The 20,446-nt window shown below is 40.1% G+C and overlaps 2 protein-coding genes across 5 annotated transcripts; one reads left to right on the forward strand and one right to left on the reverse strand.

Annotated features, from left to right (window-relative positions):
- The first annotated feature begins 160 nt into the window (after window positions 1–160).
- parp12a (poly (ADP-ribose) polymerase family, member 12a) lies at window positions 161–12,805 on the forward strand. Of its 2 annotated transcripts, XM_039809514.1 has the most exons (14): window positions 161–605; window positions 1,705–1,840; window positions 1,976–2,240; window positions 2,333–2,482; window positions 2,587–2,776; window positions 2,938–3,112; window positions 3,266–3,501; window positions 3,634–3,721; window positions 4,174–4,304; window positions 4,873–5,024; window positions 5,274–5,526; window positions 9,122–9,183; window positions 9,740–9,890; window positions 12,604–12,805. In XM_039809514.1, exons 1-12 carry the CDS (start codon window positions 286–288, stop codon window positions 9,126–9,128), a joined length of 2,103 nt encoding a protein of 700 aa, XP_039665448.1. In that variant the 5' UTR covers window positions 161–285; the 3' UTR covers window positions 9,129–9,183; window positions 9,740–9,890; window positions 12,604–12,805. The 2 variants fall into 2 exon arrangements, with proteins under 2 accessions (XP_039665448.1, XP_039665449.1); XM_039809515.1 differs by lacking the exons at window positions 9,122–9,183; window positions 9,740–9,890; window positions 12,604–12,805 and having other exon boundaries at window positions 286–605; window positions 5,274–5,614.
- Window positions 7,894–19,968, reverse strand: tbxas1 (thromboxane A synthase 1 (platelet)). 3 transcript variants are annotated; one of them, XM_039809516.1, is made up of 14 exons: window positions 19,884–19,968; window positions 18,994–19,145; window positions 17,824–17,917; window positions 16,602–16,654; window positions 15,863–15,959; window positions 15,617–15,733; window positions 13,389–13,477; window positions 13,137–13,285; window positions 12,675–12,805; window positions 10,989–11,342; window positions 10,707–10,795; window positions 10,440–10,577; window positions 9,771–9,933; window positions 7,894–9,158 (listed from the first exon to the last, which is right to left on the reverse strand). In XM_039809516.1, exons 2-14 carry the CDS (start codon window positions 19,092–19,094, stop codon window positions 9,045–9,047), a joined length of 1,689 nt encoding a protein of 562 aa, XP_039665450.1. In that variant the 5' UTR covers window positions 19,095–19,145; window positions 19,884–19,968; the 3' UTR covers window positions 7,894–9,044. The 3 variants fall into 3 exon arrangements, with proteins under 3 accessions (XP_039665450.1, XP_039665453.1, XP_039665451.1); XM_039809519.1 differs by having other exon boundaries at window positions 18,994–19,142; window positions 19,884–19,907; XM_039809517.1 differs by lacking the exon at window positions 19,884–19,968 and adding an exon at window positions 19,369–19,465.
- Between the last annotated feature and the right edge of the window lie 478 nt (window positions 19,969–20,446).

Below are 20,446 nucleotides of genomic sequence, written 5' to 3' on the forward strand. Positions count from 1 at the left end.
TTATAATAGTAAACCTATGGGAACATTGGCGTAAACCGTATAACGTTAGAACGTTGTTCTCTTCAAACTGTTCCCATTCCCCTCATCTCATCTCATATAACTAAATGTATAAAAATTATGAAGAAGCGTGTTATTCTTCTAGAGGCGGAAACTACCATTGTTATTTTGGGAACATTTTTTTAAGTTTCAGTTTCATTTCTCTGTAACCAGGCGTCGCTAGAGCTGTGATAGCTTGTACTCAGTCTAGTCCAGCAGTGTAGGTGACAAGGCGAAACTCATTTCAGAATGACTTCTGTCATCTCTAAATTTGTCATCAAGACTCTGTGCGACCATCAGGGTTCTTTGGACTTTAAGTGCCTGGATGAGAAGATCGCACAGAGTTTCACTGTTGCGGAAGCAGTCCTGCGGACTGTTCTATTCGACGACGGTAAAATAGCTATTCAAGAAGGCAGACAGAAGGTCGTCGGTAATCAAATAGTCAGCCCGGACAGTCTGATAGTGGCTAAAACCAGTCTGCGGCTCTGTCAGAAAAAACCAGGAGAGTGTCCACAGTGCGATGGGTTACACCTGTGCAGGTATTTCGTCTGCGGAGACTGCACGTTCGGGTAAGTAATACTGCTGAGTGCTACATTTGGAGGGTTTGTTGTCTTTTATCAAGCAGTACGCCTAGTTACAATTACAGAACTTATGGCCTATATTAAACAATGGAATTGGTTAAGTTAAAAGGCTTCGTTAAGTCAACATCCCTTTGTCATACAGCCGACATCAAACTGTACAGAGACGATATGAGATATGAACAGAGGAAGTTTGGAACTTTAAAGCTCTACATCTGCACAGGTGTTTTCACTTTTATGTCTTGATTAGAACTTTTTACGTGAGCTGGGCGCTTATATGGCCTACGATACTGAAGGGGCCTATGTAAAGAGGATGATATTTCCCTAACTTTCCATATATACAAGTCAACTCTTTGTCATGTTATTGTTGCAACAGGTTTAGTAACCTAACCTTATGTAATTCCCAGTGAAGCTCCACCCAATTTCAGCCTGAACGTAGCTCTAATCAAGAGTAAATAAACAGCTGTGTGAAACTGCAGGTTCTTAAAGGTATATGCACACACAGACAACAAACCCCTTGAAATTTTATCATTGGGACATTTGGCCTAAATTTTAACTTTGCTCAAAACACAACGCATTTGAAGAAAGATGTCAGTCCAACAGAAAACCTAACCTTTTATATTAAGTGGGTGGGCAGTATACAGCTTGAGGTCTATTTGGGTCTCTATGGGAAACAAAACAAACTTTGAAATAGACCATGTGATTTTCTGTAAGATCAACGCTCCACAGCGCTGTGGAGATAGGTCTGGCAATGCCAGTCTAGTTCAACGCTAATACAAATCCATTATAAGTCCTTTATTGAACCAGAAGATGGCAGTAATGGCCGCTACATGGACAGAAGAATATAGGGATATTTATAGAGTTGATCTTGTCCCAGTAAGAAAAGACATGTAGTATCCCGGCCGATCACGCAATAATCACATCAACTCAAAAAATACTTATTAGTATTACTAATGCATAAAAACCTAAAATGCCTGTATATTGCAGAAACCAAATGGATACTTGTAACCCTTTTTTCCAGTGGTAAATTCAGTAACACTAAACCCCTTCACTGACATTATATTTTATTCCCTTTTTGTCAATTTTTCAGACTCAAGTGTAAAAATCCCCATAGTCTGGCTTCTCCATACAATGCAGAGCTTTTGAAAAGATATGGTCTTCACGATTTGACGGAGAAACAGCTGTTCCAGCTGTTACTGCAGAATGATCCATATCTGCTTCCCGAGGTAGGTTGTACTGGCAATGGTACTGCAGCTATTGCTATTGTGTAGAAAACAATGTATATTTTTGAATAAACTTGTATATTTTTGGTGTAATGATATGGTTGTGTGTCGCCCCCCCTCCCCTGTACACCCCTCTAGATCTGCCCACATTACAACAAGGGCGATGGTTTGCACGGTTCCTGCAAGTTCACCACATCCTGCAGCAAGCTTCACATATGCCAGCACTTTCTCCAAGGTGACTGTAAGTTTGGCTCTTCCTGTAAGAGAACCCACAATGTTGAAACGCATGGAACGAAGCTTCTGCGAGGATTCAGTCAGGAGAATATCAAAAACCTTCTTGAGATCTACAGAAATAAATTCATCGTCATGGGTCAACAGGAGAGACGAGCTACTGCTGTTCCTGGTAAAGAATAAGGACTTTAAAAAAAAAAAAAACTTTTTCAAGTGGGTGGTAGCCTGCACAATCGATTTAATTTATGTATGCATTTCCCACAGCCCTGCCCAAGGTGAGAACCCCCACTAAGCAGACTTCCCACAACAACCCCGAATCTCCCACTAGGTCTGCTTGTCCTTTTAAACCCACGAGCGATGCTGACAGGAATGAAATCTGCCTCTTCTTCATTCGCAGACACTGCAGCTTCAAAGGTAACTCTGAAACTAGTCCTATCTACAGTAACTTCTTAATACACGTGTGTGACGAGAAGATAATGTTTACCCCTGCCTAATGAGTGCCCCTTTTTTCTTCCTAGAGAAGTGTGTTCGTGTCCATTGGCACCTGCCTTACAGATGGCAGATGTTAGCCAGTTATGGTGAGACCTGGAAGGACCTGGAAAATATGGAAGAAATTGAGAAGACCTACTGCGACCCATATAATGACACAAGCTGCATTGATTCCCCATCGCCCACCTACGGGATTTTCAGATTTCTGTCTTTACAAAGGTGCATGAAGAAACGAACAGACTGCTGCAGCGTACACACACTTCTTCTGGTTTACAAAAGAGCAAAGAAACTAGATTTCTAACCATTTATTCACATCAGTTCAAGCCTTTAGAAAGGTCGACTCTCTCAATTGTTGATTTACTTTCGCTGCTTGCTTTCAGCTCTGCATCCCCCGTTGTGCAATCCGTCGACTTCAGGACGATGAAATGCGGGGGGTCTCCAGTTCGTCGCCTGTCCACCGCCTCCTCTGTCTCAAAGCCCCCTCACTTCATTCTTACGACCCAGTGGCTGTGGTACTGGAAGGAAGACAGCGGGCAATGGCAGGAATATGGACAGGTCCGTCAAACGTGCCAATAGTGCAGCTATGTGTTCGGATCCTTTTTATAGTACCTCTTTACTAATGCATGTTTACCATTTCATCGCTGACACATCATTACATTGAAACGTTGATACATTTCTGTCTGCTCTGTTGTTGTTTTTTCTCTATAGGGTGATGGTGATGTACCAGCCTCTGTCACTTCTCAAACTCTGGAGAATGTCTACCTGGCAGACAGAGATACAGAGATTCCCTTTGGTGCTGGCAAACAGCAGTATATCCTCCACTTCAAAGGTGAACCGGGAACAGAGCAGATGTATCAGCAGAATGTAAAATTCAAAACCAAGAGAGAGGTCAGAAGGAGGCCTCGCTTTGTGTCTACTCTTGATGTGGAGGTGAAGCTAAAGAGGTATTTTATTTTATTTTTAGATGGAATTTTAAAGGTTATGCTTGCAATTCTAATATTGCTGTTTTGGATTTCTCTGTGTCTCAAAGTAACTTCTCTAGTCAGTCAATTATTATGTTTGTCACCTCTATATAGTGTGTCGTCAAACAGCTCCAGCTCCTCCACTGCTGAATGTTTCCCATCCCACTGGGACAAGACTGCCCAACCGGATTTCGGATACAAGGTATCTTTATGGCATGTATTACTGTGTGGGAAAAGGTTGCTTTTCTCCCTGTCCCCAACAATTAAGTGGTTTATGTTTATTTGAGAAATTATTTTGAATCAGGTTATTGAAACAGCACAGCTTGTTTAATGTAGTTGATTTATTGTTTTTTCATAGTATTAGGATTAAACCAGCTCTGTTTCATCTTTGTGTTGGCAGTGTGTTTTAAATAAAAGGCTTTTTGGCTTCCCTTTTGATGGCGCTAGTTCATGGAGCTGCTCACGGAGCAGAGCAACGGAGGTCTGCCGACGAAATGCGTCAGAGCGGATCTCAGCAGACCTCCACTGCTCTTCTCCGCGAAGCCAGAAACAACGTTCATCTAAGCGCACTGCCCACACAGCCAGGACGCAGAGCTAGATTTAAATCGGCAAAATATCTCACCTGTTTATCTGCACTGTACTCCTATCTTTCAGCTCGTACATCTCTCCAAATCTGCGAAGGAGTATATTATGATTGAGCAGCTGTTTAAGCGCACCATGCCCCAGGGTAAAATTAACAGCATCCAGAGGATCCAGAACCCCTCTCTGTGGAAAGTCTTTCAGTGGTAAATCAATGTTTTTATAATAACAATGTATCAAATGACAAAGCCAAGGCAATGTAAATCGATCTCATGTCTTGAACCTACAGATTAATTAACCCCTGAAACTGCAGCTCCCATTAGCTTGACAAAGCCTATAGGGAGTTTCAGCTCATTTTGTTTTTTCCTGCCTGCAACTTTTCTGCGTTGAATTTGAAAAATTTAACAATTTAAAACGTTGGAAAAAGCAAAAACAAACTGTTTTTTTTCAAGGTTGACGGGAAGACAACACAAGGGTTAAGGCCACTTTCAACCATGGTGTCGTTTCGAATAGGAAAAGCTCTGAAACAGTAGACAGCAGACACAGTAAGAGATGGCTGATGGAACGTAGTGGAGCATTCATCAGCTAGAACGTAGTGGAGCATTTAGCAGCTAAAGAGCCAGATATTTTTCTTCAAGAGTTGGTAGAGACCAAAAACAGAGCTTTATAGAAGCTTAATCAACCAAGCGAAAAATACTTTTTGGGTTAATCAAAAGTGAAAATAACAATTAGTTGCACGTCATCACATTTATGTTTTCTGTATTGTGTGTTCAGGCAGAAAGAGCAGATGAAGGGGAGGATCGGAGGGAAAGCTGTGAACGAGCAGTACTTGTTCCACGGGACAGATGAGTCCCTGATTGAGGCCATCTGTGAGCAAAACTTTGACTGGAGAATGTGTGGTGTCCACGGCACGGCCTACGGCAAAGGTACAGTAGCTTCAGCAGCCTTTCCGGTAATAACATGAATATACAGTATACAATATTGACAAGCCACAAATGAAATGTCTTTTCCTCAAATATACTGTTACGTTTTGGTGTGGGAGCATTAAAACTTTAATTCCAGGTTTATCAGGGTTTTAGAACTCATGAAAAGCATTGTACTTTTACCACAGCAGTAGAAAAGAACCTAACTCACACTTGGGCTGTGTCTGTAGTAACGCTCTCCTATTTCTTTAGGGAGCTACTTTGCCAGAGATGCGTCCTACTCAGACCGATATGCCAGGGTCAAAGGAACCCTGAACAAGATCATGTTTGCTGCTCTGGTCCTGGTGGGGGAGTATACCAGAGGAAGAAGAAACTATGTCCGGCCCCCGTCAAAAGTAAACAGCACAACCCTCTACGACAGTTGTGTTGACAGCGAGAGCGATCCCAGCATCTATGTTGTGTTTGAAAAACAACAGATTTATCCAGAGTATCTAATCAAGTACTCGTAAGTTACAATGCCGTTGTTTGTTATGCTTAAAGTGATGGTTCGGAGTAATTCACCCTAGGGTCCTTTGCACCATGACCTCGAGCCAAACACCCCCCCAGAAGCTTTTTTCACCTGGGTCTAACATTGGGCGAGTTAGCGTAGAGTAGCGTTAGCCGTTGAATAGCTTAGCGCGGGGCTAATGGACCCACGTTTGTATCTCTTAAATGACCCCACTAATAATGCCCGAAATGATACCAAAGGTCTACACTAGTATATATAGGTTATGCACTCATAAAACGATGGATTGGAAAGTTTGTAAGTACACCAGAAGTTTATGTAAATAACACTTGCCTGCTGGCTTCTGCTCTCTGCTGTTGTTGTTGCTGCTGCTGTGAGACAAGTGCTTAGGGACATCTACAAATTACAACACTGAAAAGAGATGCAACAAAAATATTTTTTAATTTAACTTATTTTTTAAAGTAAGTGCTGTAATATAACTAGCAGGAGACAAGTAATAATTGAGGTAAGTTTGGAGACATTACCTTATTTAATCATTAAATTAATACATATTTTTGTTGTATCTCTTTTCGGTGTAGTAATTTATAGACTGCCCTAAGCACTCGTCTAACTGCAGGTAGCAGCAGCAGCAGCAACAGAGAGCAGAAGAGAGCAGGCAAGTGTTCATAAACTTCTGGTGTATTTACAAACTTTCCAATCCATCGTTTTATGAGAGCATAACCTATATATACTAGTGTAGACCTTTGGTATCATTTCGGGCATTATTAGTGGGGTCATTTAAGAGATCCAAACGTGGGTCCATTAGCCCTGCGCTAAGCTACTCAGCGGCTAACGCTACTCTACGCTAACTCGCCCAGTGTTAGACCCAGCTGAAAAAAGCTTCTGGGGGGGTGTTTGGCTCGAGGTCATGGTGCAAAGGACCCTAGGGTGAATTACTCCGAACCATCACTTTAAGTTTTTGGTCAGAGGCCCGTTCCAGAAAGCAGGTTTAGTGAAAACTCTGAGTTTGTTAACCCTGAGATGAGGGTAACTCTGAGTTTTCCGTTTCAGAAAGAGAGGTAACTTAACCTCAGAGTCTGTTACTATGGTAACTGAGCCTGTGAACCTAACCTGGTCGGGAGCAGGTTTTCTTCAAGAAACCTCGAGTTTCTCCCTCTGAAAGGGAGGAGACTGAGAAAAAAAAACCTTGAGTTTCTCTCAGTCTCCTCCCTCTCTCATTTCCTCATTCAGTCTGTATCAGGCACATTTTAATTCAGTTTATCTGCATGAATAAAAAAAAACGTATTGGTTTATGTTAGGCATACTATAAAACGTTTTTTTCTCAAACAAGTCATGTCCTTTTGTCGACGATTCCGTTGATGAAAAAGCTGTATTCATTCAGAGTTTAGGCCCTATGTCGGGAGATGATATTGAGTCCCGACTATAGATGTATTTTCATTTCCACATAACCAATTTGAGAGGTATTTTTTATCACAGTCCATTAGATATGTAGATACCTCATCCATCCTCATATCACTAACATCCACCATCGTGGACAAGTAGATTCTTTGTGTCGCATTACGTTTCTTGCAAACGGCAATTTTCTTTATATCAGTGTAGCGGATTACACGTAATAGTAAAGTCACTGTATGCAGAGCCATCAGAAAAGTGTGACTCGCTCTGAAACATTTAAAAACGTGTTCCCTGGACACAAACCAGTGAGAGCCATTAAAAAGAAATAAATGATTATACATTATAGTTCTGTTAATGATCATGGTGCTGCAGCCTCAGAATGGGATTAGTATAGTTTACTTTTTCGCCCGCAGGATTGCACCTAAATGAAATTATAGGTGTAATAGGCTACAATTCCAGTTTTCACCAGTAATATTAAAAGTTAAAGAAATTAATACACTGTTAATGCGTACGCATTGACTCGAGCAGCAATTTTCTCCCACACCAATTCTCTCTCTTTTGCAGCAGCAGCCGCTGTCTTGCTTTTTTTTAACGAAATGCATGTTCAAACGGTTCAAACTCACTGTTTGTGTGCATGAGTATTTCCGCCGACCCGTTTGTTTGTGGTTGTTACCATGGTGAATCGTAGAATCATGGCTCCATTCATACTGCCTTTTTATAGTGGTTGTGCACGCGCGTAACCCTGAGTGAACATACTCCGAGTTGATTGAACCAACTCAAATCAGCTGAAAACTCTGAGTTTCCCATCTCAGGGTAAATCAACTCAGACATCAGGGTTAGACTCAGTTTGTTAAACCTCCATCCTGAAACGGACCCCAGGGGTAAAACTCTATTATGAAATGCTCTTTACTTTGACTGGAAGAACTTAGTGGCTTTGTTAAAGGTTTGTGGAGTTTTACAGTGTTGTAAGAAGTATTCAAAAGAACAACCCATCATTTTATTAGCTGATAATGTCACAATTGTTTCCTCTGAAGAGTAGTGGAGTAGAAGTGTAACGTATGGAAATGGGAATGCTCAATGGGATTTTTCTTTATAGTTGTGACAGTGTGTTAGAGGGAATTAATGTGTTACCAAATACTTTTTGCAGAATGTATAGAAACAGAAAATAAGGCTTTTCCTTGGAAAATGTCCATTCTTACGATGGGAGTCTTCTGTTGTGATAACAAATGTCTGCTAATACATCATGAATGTAAGTTTAAATGGAGGATGCTGAGGGTTACAAATAATATGGTGATCAGATATGGAGTGAAATTAACTGGTTATGTAATAAACATATTACAAATTGCCATTAAAGTAGTCAATGTAATATATAATTTAAAAAAAACAAAGCGACATCTCATATTATTTAATTACACACAAGTGGTTAAGTATATTCAAGTCTTCAGTATATTCAAATATAATCAGTAACACAAGTGACAGGTCTGTCCTTTTGTCAGAATATGTACCTCTGTCTATGTCAACCTTGGAAATCTGTGGCTGTATGATGGTAATTATATAGTTAACTGCCATTAATGGGACGAAGAATTAGAGTGAGCAGCATCAATGGGAGCAGCTCAGTTGAACACACTGGCCATTTGGTGAAGGAGTGTGCAAAGGTCTAATTCTACAGCACAAGGAAGGAAAAAAATGGTAACCTGGTTAATGTGAAATTAAAACCATTGTTCAGAATAATGGTTAATGAAAGAAAGCCTTCCCCTAAATAACCTTTTGACAGACAGCAATGTTGTAGCCTATTCAAAATCGATTTAAAAAAAACAATATTACTACATACTGAGGTAAGAGGCTGAGAGAGTCTTTAAAGCAAAGTACCCCTCCTTTCCTTTTATATGTTCCTCTCTTTATTCGCATCTCATTTTCAGTCCACTTTCTAACTCACTCGCTCAACAGAAAGGAACTTGTGTTTTGTAATTTCTAATTTACTTGATCATGTTGTTACCTATGGAGATACCTTTGTGTCAAAGGAACAGATCTTTTAAACTGGGCCATTGTTACAACATGGACCTGCAGAATGCTTTGTAACTGTTCATAGGGTTTTTCTACCAGCCAAGAAGAAGAACGGGAAGTTTCTAATCGTCTGGTGGAGAATTCTCTTGACCTTCTCCCATGTCTCGTCTTCGAATTTTTACAAATATGCCATTTTTAGGTCCTAGAGTGCTTGACGACTTCAACTCAAGAGGAACCTGCACAAAGAAAAGGATACCATATGTTAAGCAACATTTTCTTTACATTTTACATATATTATAAATGAAAAAAATCACATTTATTTAGATGCATATTGAATTTTGATCGTATGTAGTTGGTTAATTTGTGAAAATTACAGCAATCTCAAATGTCTATTATTATATATGTTGACAGGAGAATCAATTACATTAATATGGAATCCAAGCAGCTGTGGCCCAGCCTAACACTGAGAAGGAAACAGCTCTGTGTAGGCAGTGCTTTGTCTTTTTGGATTATCAATAAGTGAACGTATCAGCCGTGACTACACTCTCGCATCCCTTTGTTCTTGCTGGAATTATTGACACGGATAATCATGGGATGTTAATAGATGTAAATGGCAGACATGCTGTATAGTTATTTTCAAGGCTTCACCAGAGCAGCTACTAAATGTGCCCGGTTGTACCTTGGCCAGTAAAAAGTACACTGACCGTTCCCTTTTTCTTTTTTTTTTTTTTTTTCTTCCTTCAAATACATGTGTAGTGTGTAAATGTGTCTTCTGTGTTTACGAAACATTTCTAAGACTCAAAACGTTTTTTCACAGATGTCTTTAGTGTTGAAAGTGTCCGACCCACCTTGGTCTCAGAGCAGGCCACAATGCTGAACCTGCGGAACAGACGAACTAGAGCCATTTTGATTTCCAGCTGGGCGAGCCTCATTCCCACACAGTTTCGGGGACCGGCCCCGAACGGCAGGTATACAAATGGATGTCGATTGGCCTTGGCCTCTGGTGTGAATCTGGAAATCAAACACATGTATGTTAGAGAACAGGATTCAATCATTATTACAATAGTGTGTTTCATTCAGTGCTACACAGGGACTCTACTACCTTCGTTATAGCCGGGTCAGACCCGTACACCAGAAGAAAGTTTCAAGGTGGTACAAACTGTACTGTACATGGTAACGCCTAAGACTTTAACTGGAAGAACTAAAGAAACGTGGTTGCACTGGTGAATTGCATGTGGTCCTTGCAACTTCACTGTTAACAGTGAACAAAACAGTGTGAGGTCCAAATCCCAAAATGTTAATTTATGTAACACCACATGAATATTTTGATTGCATGTTGCACACTACTTTTCAGTTAGCTCCAGGTAGAGACTAACGTGTGTAGAATGCGTTCGTAATGGCACCTTTATAAAGTTGTTAGCGAATGCAGTTCAGTCATCTCCATGATTTAGATGATAACAGAACACGAGGTGCAGACACTAAAGTTTAGCTTATCTGCTGTAAGAACAGCCGCGTACCGCTCAGGGATGAAGCTCTCGGGCTCTGGCCAATGCTCAGGGTCGTGGTGGAGGAAGCCTGCTGGGATCTCCAGCGTCGCTCCTTTAGGGAGGAGCTGGCCGTTCAACATGCAGTCCTGGTCGATGTCTCTCGCAAACCTTTGGTGGGGCAAAAACGCCATGGATGCATGTTTTGTACACCTAGACTCATTTTCCCTCCTTACTAAACACATACTGTATGCACAGAAATAAGTTAACTATTATCTTCATTTAATGTTCTTAATATACCTGAATCCAGGGGGGTAGAGGCGCAATGTTTCACTTATAACCATGTCTAAATACTTCAGCTCCTGGACATTTGTGTAATCTGGCGACTCCTACAACAAAAGGAAAAACAAGCTAAATTGAGCAATTACAATTTACATTTATAAGAAATAAATTCAGATAATTCAGTAAAGATTTTAAACAAAACCTCTGTGTGCACTGAATTTGAACTGTCCACAACTAAAATCTTGTAATTATCTTAAGAAAATGAGATCAGATAAAAAAACGGTAACGCAACACCCTCACATGTCTGGTGAAGAAATCATCCACCTCTTCCTGTACTTTGCGTTGACATTCGGGGTGGATGGCCAGGAGGTAGCAGGTGAAGGCCAACGTGTTGCTGCTGGTTTCGTAACCTGCCAGAAGAAAGACGAAAGCCTGACCCACGACCTCATCCTCAGTCATCATCTTTTTCTGCGGACGCCTGCTGGGGGGCTCCTCTGAGTGAAGACGGTCGTCCGGATCAGAGGCAGGCGCTTGTGTCTGCTGGTTCCTGGGATCCAGCTCCCCGGCATGCTTCGCCGTGTCAAAGTGTTCCAAAGATACGCACTCCTTGCTGGTTCTCGCATCCAACATCAGCTGAAGGAAGTCGCGACGCCTCTACATGAAAAAACAAACAAAAACACAACCACCAATAAATTCATTTGGAAATACTACTTAAAAACCTTTCATGGGAAATTGTAAGCTGCTCTGCATTTAACTCTTGTGTTGTCTTCAGGTCAAATTTGACCCATTTTCTAAATGTCTATATCAGAAATATGGGTTTCTTTTTAACTTCCTAATTTTAATTAACCAAAAATAACATGGATGATTCCATACAACGCACTTCGCAAGTACAACAAAAGATGGGACATTTTTTTTGCATTTGAAAAAGAAATTGAAACGTTTCAAAACAGTATCCCAACTGAACGTTGACATATACCAGTCTGTTATTATCCCTCCTTTAATATTAGTCTAAAGAGTTCAGAATTTCTGCTTTTTCTTTTTTTTTTTTAACTCAAGGATTAGGTATAATTTCCTATAAATGAGTAGCCTGGGTACACCCTGACGAACTTCTGAGAAGGGTCTGGTGTCAACCAGGCTAATAAATGAGGTTTATTGACCATGAATTCCAAAAAGTAAGTATAAAACTAGTAATAACTTGGTGTTAGTGGTGTTTATACAGTTGTGTTCAAAATAATAGCAGTGTGATTTAAAAAAGTGAATATGCTCAAAATGACTGAATAGCTTTTAATTCCATAATATCAATGCATTGGGAACACTGCACATTCAATTCTAAATCAAAACATGACCAAAATTGATCAAGTTTGTGTTATACCTTTAAAGAAAGTGAAGAAAAAGGAATATTAGGCTGTTAAAAATAGCAGTATTTGCATTTTTCTTTACACTACAAACATTACACAAACATTTACTGTATAAACTGAAAAATCTGGTGTTGCATGAAGTCGACCAATTTCTGGCACCTGTGAACAGGTATTCCAGCCCAGGATGATTGCACTGGAATGTCCACAATTCCTCTGCATTACTGGGTTTTGCCTCAGAAACAGCATTTTTGATGTCACCTATGGGATTGAGGTCTGGGGATTGGGCTGGCCACTCCATAACATCAATCTTGTTCATCTGGAACCAAGACTTTGCTCGCTTAGTGGTGTGTTTTGGGTCATTGTCTTGTTGAAAGACCCATTTCAAAAGGCCTTTCCTCTTCAGCATAAGGCAACATGACCTCTTCAAGTATTTTGATGTATTGAAACTGATCCATGATCCCTGGTATACAATAAATAGGCCAAAAAAGCATCTAAAGTGTCGAACAAAGGGACTAAAACGTCAGAAAAAAGTGTGTTTTTTGTTTGTTTTGACCCAGGAGGACGACAAGTGCATGGTCCAATGGAAGACAACAAGGGTTAAAGGTGATTAAATGTCCATGAGACTGACCTGCTCAGGAGGCTGCTCCTCTCTCTGCTTGATGATCCTCTGAATGCTGTGGATGAAGAACTGATTCATCTGGTCTCGTCTTTTGTTGGGGATAAGTCTCGCCAGAGGAGCCATGATGAATGGAAAAGCAACTGGGCACACAAACCAAATGTGTTGGTGTTACTATCTGAAAAATGGCAACTTTACACACTTGCACATGACTGCACAATATTAAAATGTATGCATTTATGTTTTAAATATATTAACATCTTTTTATTTTATGCTTCATTTAAAAAAAAATAAAAAAGGTATTGTCCAATTAAGAATTTACTTGGACATATTTATGTACCAGAAGATGGCAAACCCTCCCATTTGTGGTCTATGCTTTAATAATATTTTATTATTTTGCCTTCATTGTTTTCCTAGATAAATGTTTCGAATAATTTATACATATGACTAACAATGCAAATTAATTTGACTGACGGAAAAACAGCATGATGGGCCTGAAGAAAGAAAAGGAGAAGAACATCTGCGCATGGCGGACAAACGGGTCGTCTGGGTTGTTCTGAGAGTCCACCTGAGTGGCAAATGCTACACTGGCAATAACATCCATGGTGAAGCAGCCAAAACACCTGCAAAACACACACACAAACTAAAATATGAGGACAGAAAACAACACCATAAATACTAATAGCCTGTGTCTATTGCGTGGTGTGTGTGTGTGTGTGTGATCACCTGTGGATGTCAAAGGCCTGTCCTGACTCAGCTGAGACATTCAAGTTGCTCATCAGGGCATTGGTGGCTGTGTTGATGAGAGGAACCATCTACGGGGAAATAGAAAAGACAGTGGTAACCGTCATCGCTGCTGAGACGGTCTGGGAAGTTAAATTACGAAGCCCACTATGGCCACGCCATAGACCCATTGGCGTGGCCATAGTGGGCGATTGGTTGGGGTTAGGCATTTGACCTTGAGTGGTTAAGGGTAGGATAGCCCATTGGTCAGGGGATAGGACCTGAACAAATCAGGTTACGTTACCTTGCGTAAGCATGGACGCCTGGCCAATAGTAGCTATTTAAAGGGCGGGTCTTGGCGTGGCCATAATGGAGAAAAAAAAAAGATTGCGTCTGGGAAAGGGAAGATACACAAGAACCTGAACAATTGGTCCATAAATACTGATTTTTTTTTTAAACTTTGGAAAAAAAGGTGCCACAAACATAAAAAGCACACTCACACTACATAGCTGAAAAAGCCTTTGTAGATCAAACACTGATGGATGTACAGGAACTGCTTCAAGATGGAAATAAAAGACGAACATGTGATTCACTTTGAAAGCAGACATGCAGTAAACACCGTGGGGATGAATATTCTAATACTCCTGGCTGAAAAGACATTTTAAAAAGGAATTAATCAGTGTGACTGAATGGTTGACATAAAGAGAGTAAAATGTGGTAATTAAATTTGAACTTAAAACTAAACTAGTTTCATTCATTCGAGTTAGTAAAGAAGACAAGAAAGAACTTCGTGAGAGGCCCTCCAAAAGTCAAAATTGTGTTTTGACAGAGAAGAGAATTTGGACTTAAATGGACCATGAACTCAACACTTAGAAATATGCCCCTTTTCTCCAAAATGTTGCAGATGTATATTTACTACACTTGAAAGCAGCAGGGCTGCAGCGCCGTAAGTTCATTAGACAAGTTTATCAGCAGTACCAGGCCACAAAAAAAAAAAACATGCCAGCTGAATAGTTACCGCTGGCAGTCCTCCAACTTCACACCTCTTACCCTCCATTTGTGACAGAAAGTAAAAAAAAAAAAAGTGTCTATGAGCTGTATCTTGCAAAAGCTTAAAGCAACACTATGTAACTTTTCCCGCTTCGGTCCCCCTACAGGTTGGAAGTGGAATTGTCCATTACATTACATTATGCAAGTTTGCCAGATCGGGTAGCGGATCTGTAGTTCACATGAGACATAATGAGACATTACGACTGCAGTAATGGACAATTCCTCTTCCAACCTGTAGGGGGACCGAAGCGGGAAAAGTTACATAGTGTTGCTTTAACCAGTCCCTCCTGAAAAACGCAATTATGCGATCGCATAATTCAATGCATAATCAGCCAAAGTCCGCATATTTATGCGGGGGCCGCATTTTTTCAAATACGCCGCACTTTCGCCGCATAAATAGCCGATTTCTGCGCAAAATATGCAGGGCTTGCATGATTTCATAATCCCTGAATTTTTGTTGCAAAAAAGTCACATAATATATCTTAGCAGAAAGTTGAAAAATGTTGCGTTTACTTCTTCACGTAATTACGCGACGTGTACTTCATCGAAAAGCAGGGTGTTGGAGGTTGAATTTGACATGTACTTTGAGTCTCTTAAGTTGGTATCCAATAAGAAAGCTATCTTAATATCTGATGTCTACTCAAATTTCTTTGTTTAAGTGCTCCTGCTGTCTATATTATTAACGATTTTTGAAAGTCTGTCTCTTTTGTATCTTTTATTTCCCTCTGTTTAGACTATTACTTTTATTTTTACTTTCATATTATATTATTTGTATATATTTTTGTATCTTATTTGTTTATGTATTGCGATGACTGAATATCTGTAAACTATTTTTTGAAATAAAGTTTTTTTTGGGGAATCACGTTTTTTTGTCTTTTTCATCAAACCACAGTTTTTGCAAGTTCCCGCAATTTTTGCAAGTTCCTGCAGTTTTTGCAAGTTCACGCAATTTTTGCATTTTCCCGCAATTTTTGCAAGTTCCCGCAATTTCATCGCATAAAAGTCCCGCATATTCCATCGCATTTTTTAAGAAAACGTGCCGCATAATCAAGGATTTTTGCCCGCAACAATCACAAACAAACTAGTTTTTCTCGTTTTTCTGGAAGGACTGTTTAACACCACAAAATAAATTCTTTGTGATAAATATTGGCTGAAACTCAATGGGCACATTCATATCTCACCTCTTTCATCTTGGCAGAACTGAATGATGGGGTCAGGATGCTCCGCACCCGCTTCCAGCGTTCGTTCCTCAGCATGAGCAGACAGTCAGTCATGGGCTTGGTGGCAAAGCGAATAGTCTGCATAGAGAGACAGGAGAGTAGGGGGCACAAACATGTGTTATCATGACATAAATCGAAGATTACGTTCCAATCAGGGGTGAGCACAACATGTACTGTACATGTGCATGCTTTGGTTCATGTCCTCACCATTCTGTTTGGGAAGCTGCTGAAGTCCCTGACCATCACTTGTCTGAGCATGTCAGGGTCCGCTATCACCACCACCGGTCTCCGGCCCAAATAATACCTAAAATATATGAATTATAAATATAAGTGAAGTCTCAGTCAAATATAACGAAAATCTTTAAAGGAACACGGCGACTTACTGGGACTTTAGCTTATTCACCGTATCCCCCCAGAGTGAGATAAGTCCGTACATACCCTTCTCATCTCCGTGCATGTTGTAACTCTGTCTGAGACACAGCCATCTTCTAACCGTATACATACTGGGAACTATATTCTCAGAAAGGCGAAGCACTGCTACTTCTGCTACTTGGCGGAGTGATTTGCTTGCATGGTGAGGAGCAGAGAGTAGCAGTGCTTCGCCTTTCTGAGAATATATTTCCTTAGTTTTGTCACTTATTGAGTTACCTATCGGTTACCTCCAGGATCTGGGCTAAGCTAGGCTAGCGCTGGGGACGTCAGACAGAGTTACAACACGCACGGAGATGAGAAGGGTACGTATGGACTTCTCTAACTCTGGGGGATACGGTGAATAAGCTAAAGTCCCAATAAGTCGGCGTGTTCCTTTAATGCTTCTAACATAGGCTTTACCAAGCAAGTGTTTTTTTCACTTCATTTTACAATGTGGAAGAATTCAAATCAACAAAACGTTCAGACCATCATTTTATCAGAGGCTGACGCAGAAAGTATTTCTACTACTACTTACCCACAAACTCTGCCATGTGTCTTTATGAGATCATTGAGAGGGTTGAAAAAACCCTGAAAATAAAATAAAGAACAGAATAGATGAAAAATAACCTCCTACAACATCAGAAAGGAACAACAGAAGCTCTTCTTAAGAATGAAATAACTCCATGTTAGAGACAGGTGATATTTGGGCTGTTGTCTTAATGTTAATTACAGAACGGGTAACAGTTTAACAACTTTACGACTCGGTGAGAGCTGCACATATAACAGTTTTTCTAGCTGATAATGATGAGGAAGACCTCCCATCCATTTAATTTTTCATTTATCTCTGAGACTTAAATCAGGCACGTTACAGTTTTTTCCAACTGCTTACACACATTTTCCAAAACTATGTCTCCTTTTTTCAAAACTCTACACACAATTCCCAAAACTGCACACACACAATGCAAAATGCCTAACATCTCCTTCAAAATGAAACCCTGCATTCAAAATGCCATAAACACATCTCAAAATGAAGCATTTGCATCAAATGGCAAACACTTTTTTTTTTGTCACATTTGTTTTCGGGGATTATGTGCTTTTCTTTTTGCATCGTTCTGTATTTGCGGCGTGTTTCTGTATTTGGTTGTGTTGTGTGTATTTGCAGCGCGTTTGCTAAATGCTGCGCATGTGTTGTCAAATCAATGAAGATGTTTTCTTAAATTTGCTTGCGTTTTGTCTATTTGCGTGTGTTTCATTAAGTTGCAGTGCCCTGGTCGGCCAGCGTAAACTAGAGCAACATATGCCCACCTTGTCATTATCTATACAAACACTTTTCATAAAAGAGCAGGGACCACATATAAAAATAACTGATACATTTGCTAGAATCTTTATTTAACAGCTAGGAACACGATTTTCAATGTAGTAAGTAAACAATGTGAGAACATTTCCTTCGGCAACCATTAGTGTCAATCTCTACTGAGTGAAATGGCAGCTCAGCTAACACTCCTCAAGGAGAGACACTAAATACTGCTGGTTTTCTGAACCCTACTACAGTGACCTGCCTTGCTTCAAGATTCTGAAACTTTCTTGAAAAATGTCTGGAGTGGCAGCTAAAGGGGTCATGACCACCTTTTCTGACCAACTGAGTATTGGTAACTAAATTACATCAGGACACACCTGTATATCATTAAAATCTGGAACGTTATTGTTTGTTTAAAATTGTTGTTCTCAGTTTGATGGAAATTACAGAAATATCTTACCTGGCGAAACATCAATAAGTTGCCCAAAAAAGGTATTGGCTTTGGATGTTTGATGCCACAGCGAGAAAGGACCGAAAAGGGGTAAATTGAATACCTAGAAGACAGAGAACAGAGCAATGTTGATTAATTAAAATAAAAAAAGCAAAAGGCAGAGAGAGGGAAAAACCTGCAAAAAAGGGCCGTGTGGTAAGGACTCAGCCTTAATGGTAAGCTATGGGGCCGTTATTGTAGCAAAACTGTTTGCAAATGTGTGTGGAGAGTTGTGCAGTTGTATCTGAGTCACATGGATTCAGAATACACATTTGCAGATTCCTGTACACATTCACAAATCTCAGTATGCATTTAGAGATTATTTTACACATTTACAAATCTGATACCAGGGTAGCAACTATTCCTCCTGGGAGCCACACATAAAAGCACAACACCAACATACAACATACGTGATCCCAACCTGCATACATCTCAGCCAAAACCCAAATTCCCCTCACACCCACCCACCTAGATTGCCCATACCCACACAGAACCCTCTCAACTTCAAAGGAAAATCATACCAGTAGCAAAACAGATAACTAAACAGAATTAATAAAAAAATAATTAAAAACTGTTTTCTGTTTCCACCAGGAAGGAAAGCACTTAGTGGCACAAAATAAAACAAACAGAACAGACTCAACGACACAAAATAAGATCTCTAGAAAGGTTCACACCAAGAGAACAAAATCAAAAGGCAGAGGACAGTCGACAGATCATTCTAACCAATCAAAACAATTCCTTTACGGATCTTAAAGGTGCCCTGACACACATCTTTCAGTACTTTGTGGTAATGTCTGAAGTTCTACCATGGACTCTGTAACTTTTTTTTTGTGGAAAATGCCTTGGCTACCTTGTTTCAAGCCATTCTAGCGTGGTAAAGAAAGCCTGCAGGAAGACTCAGCTCGATTTATGCCAGTTCTCAATATTCAACGAGCTAAGCTGCTCAACTCTGATTGGCTAACAGCTAGCCAATGAGAGCCTGGCTATCAGCATCCTTTACCCAGCGCAACTGCGCGAGCTCATGAATAGTAATGAGCTCAGGCAACACCACGTCAGACTGACCAGCTTTTGTAATTGGCCTGATTTCTCCCTTTTTCCACAGCAGCCACAAACAGACAGAGATTTAAAGCATTTACTTACCAGTAAAGAAGACCCAGAAAGATGAGGAAGAGGCTGAATGTCACTGACAGTCCACTGGCCTTGCTATGGAATACATTTAGGAAGTCAACTACAGCCTCCATAATGTAAACAACTCCTCTCAGTTCTCCCCTGCCTGCATTAGATCAAGGCTACTGGAAAATAAAAGGAAGACAGAAAAAGGTTAGGGCCATGTAAAAGAAGCTGAATAGCATGGCTTTGGTCATCATCATCATCAGTACATCAGTATTTTAACTACAAATATGAGTTCAACCTAAAAAAACAACAACCTTATTTTTAAGATATTGTATCGTTTCTCCGAATCATGACAAGTAGACCACTACTTGATGTAATAATAATAATAATATTGGCGTTTACTTTTTCAACAGAGGAAAGCACAGTGACATCTCTTTGTTGACTATGCTCTCATGCGTATTTGTCTTCTGTAGATTATCTGTAAAGAGTTCCAAGACAACTTGTTTTGTCTGAAGCCTTGAGAGTGCTCACCTTTCCCCTGCATTGTTTACAATGGGGGGGGGAGGGCACAAATGCTGCGGTTGGAACCTGTTTACATGCCACAGTTTAATGGCAAAAAAAACCTACGAATATTAATATGTTATGCCTAAAGCACACACCCTTAAACAGCTAACTACATAGCCTATCTTTATTTTTAAATACTGCGTTTAAAACAAAACCCCGAAGTCAGGTCATTTCGCCTAGGCTGTTAGCTACAACTAAATATCGCAGGTTGTCTAACGTAGCTACTCGTTAATATCTTTGCTGGCTGTCTTGTAACACAATGTCAGCGCCATTCTTATATCCGGAGAAAGTCCGACCTGTTATTTTTAAATTTGGTCAAAAACCCATACTGTCTATGGCAAAAACAGACTCACCTCACTCTCCTCACTTGTCAATATTTTTATAAAGTCCTCTTCGTCGTGTTGGTAGGTCGCAACCCAATAAAAAGCTGAGGAGCATACTGCCACCCACTGTACGGGAGGGTATAGCATCCAACGCGGGTTTACTGGTGCGTTCATTACTAGGCCATTGACTGTATTAAATATGCGTCTTAATACACACTTGGTGTGGGCCTGTACAGCTAATAGAAAGATGATGCTGAAAGAAGAAAAAGAAACAAAGGCAATGCAAGGCAAGTTTATTTATAAAGCACATTTCAGCAGCAGGGCAATTCATAGCGCTTTACATAAAACATTAAAGAGCCATTAAAAACTATTAAAAACAGCCCACTGCATCAACTTACTGCTCTGTGTTATTACACCTGTTAAGTTTCACCTTGTGTAACAACTAATTAGGTATAACAGGGTACTATAACTAGAGTAAGCATTACAGTGCAGTGTAATACATAAATAAATATTAATACTTTAATTAATCCTACTTAATAACATTTTTTAAAAGTCAGCATCAAACTATTTTTTTTTTAGGTTTGATTTATTAA

This window comes from Perca fluviatilis, chromosome 8 (genome assembly GCF_010015445.1).
Source record: "Perca fluviatilis chromosome 8, GENO_Pfluv_1.0, whole genome shotgun sequence".
NCBI lineage: Eukaryota > Metazoa > Chordata > Actinopteri > Perciformes > Percidae > Perca > Perca fluviatilis.

Coding starts and splice junctions, on each gene's coding strand:
- parp12a (XM_039809514.1), top strand. CDS start 286: ATGACTTCTGTCATCTCTAAATTTGTCATCAAGACTCTGTGCGACCAT. Junction 3,113..3,265: donor AATGGCAGGAATATGGACAG/GTCCGTCAAACG, acceptor TTTTCTCTATAG/GGTGATGGTGATGTACCAGC. Junction 3,722..4,173: donor AACCGGATTTCGGATACAAG/GTATCTTTATGG, acceptor CCTATCTTTCAG/CTCGTACATCTCTCCAAATC.
- tbxas1 (XM_039809516.1), bottom strand. CDS start 19,094: ATGGAGGCTGTAGTTGACTTCCTAAATGTATTCCATAGCAAGGCCAGT. Junction 16,655..17,823: donor ACTTATTGATGTTTCGCCAG/GTAAGATATTTC, acceptor TTTTATTTTCAG/GGTTTTTTCAACCCTCTCAA. Junction 10,796..10,988: donor ATGATTTCTTCACCAGACAT/GTGAGGGTGTTG, acceptor CTTTTGTTGTAG/GAGTCGCCAGATTACACAAA.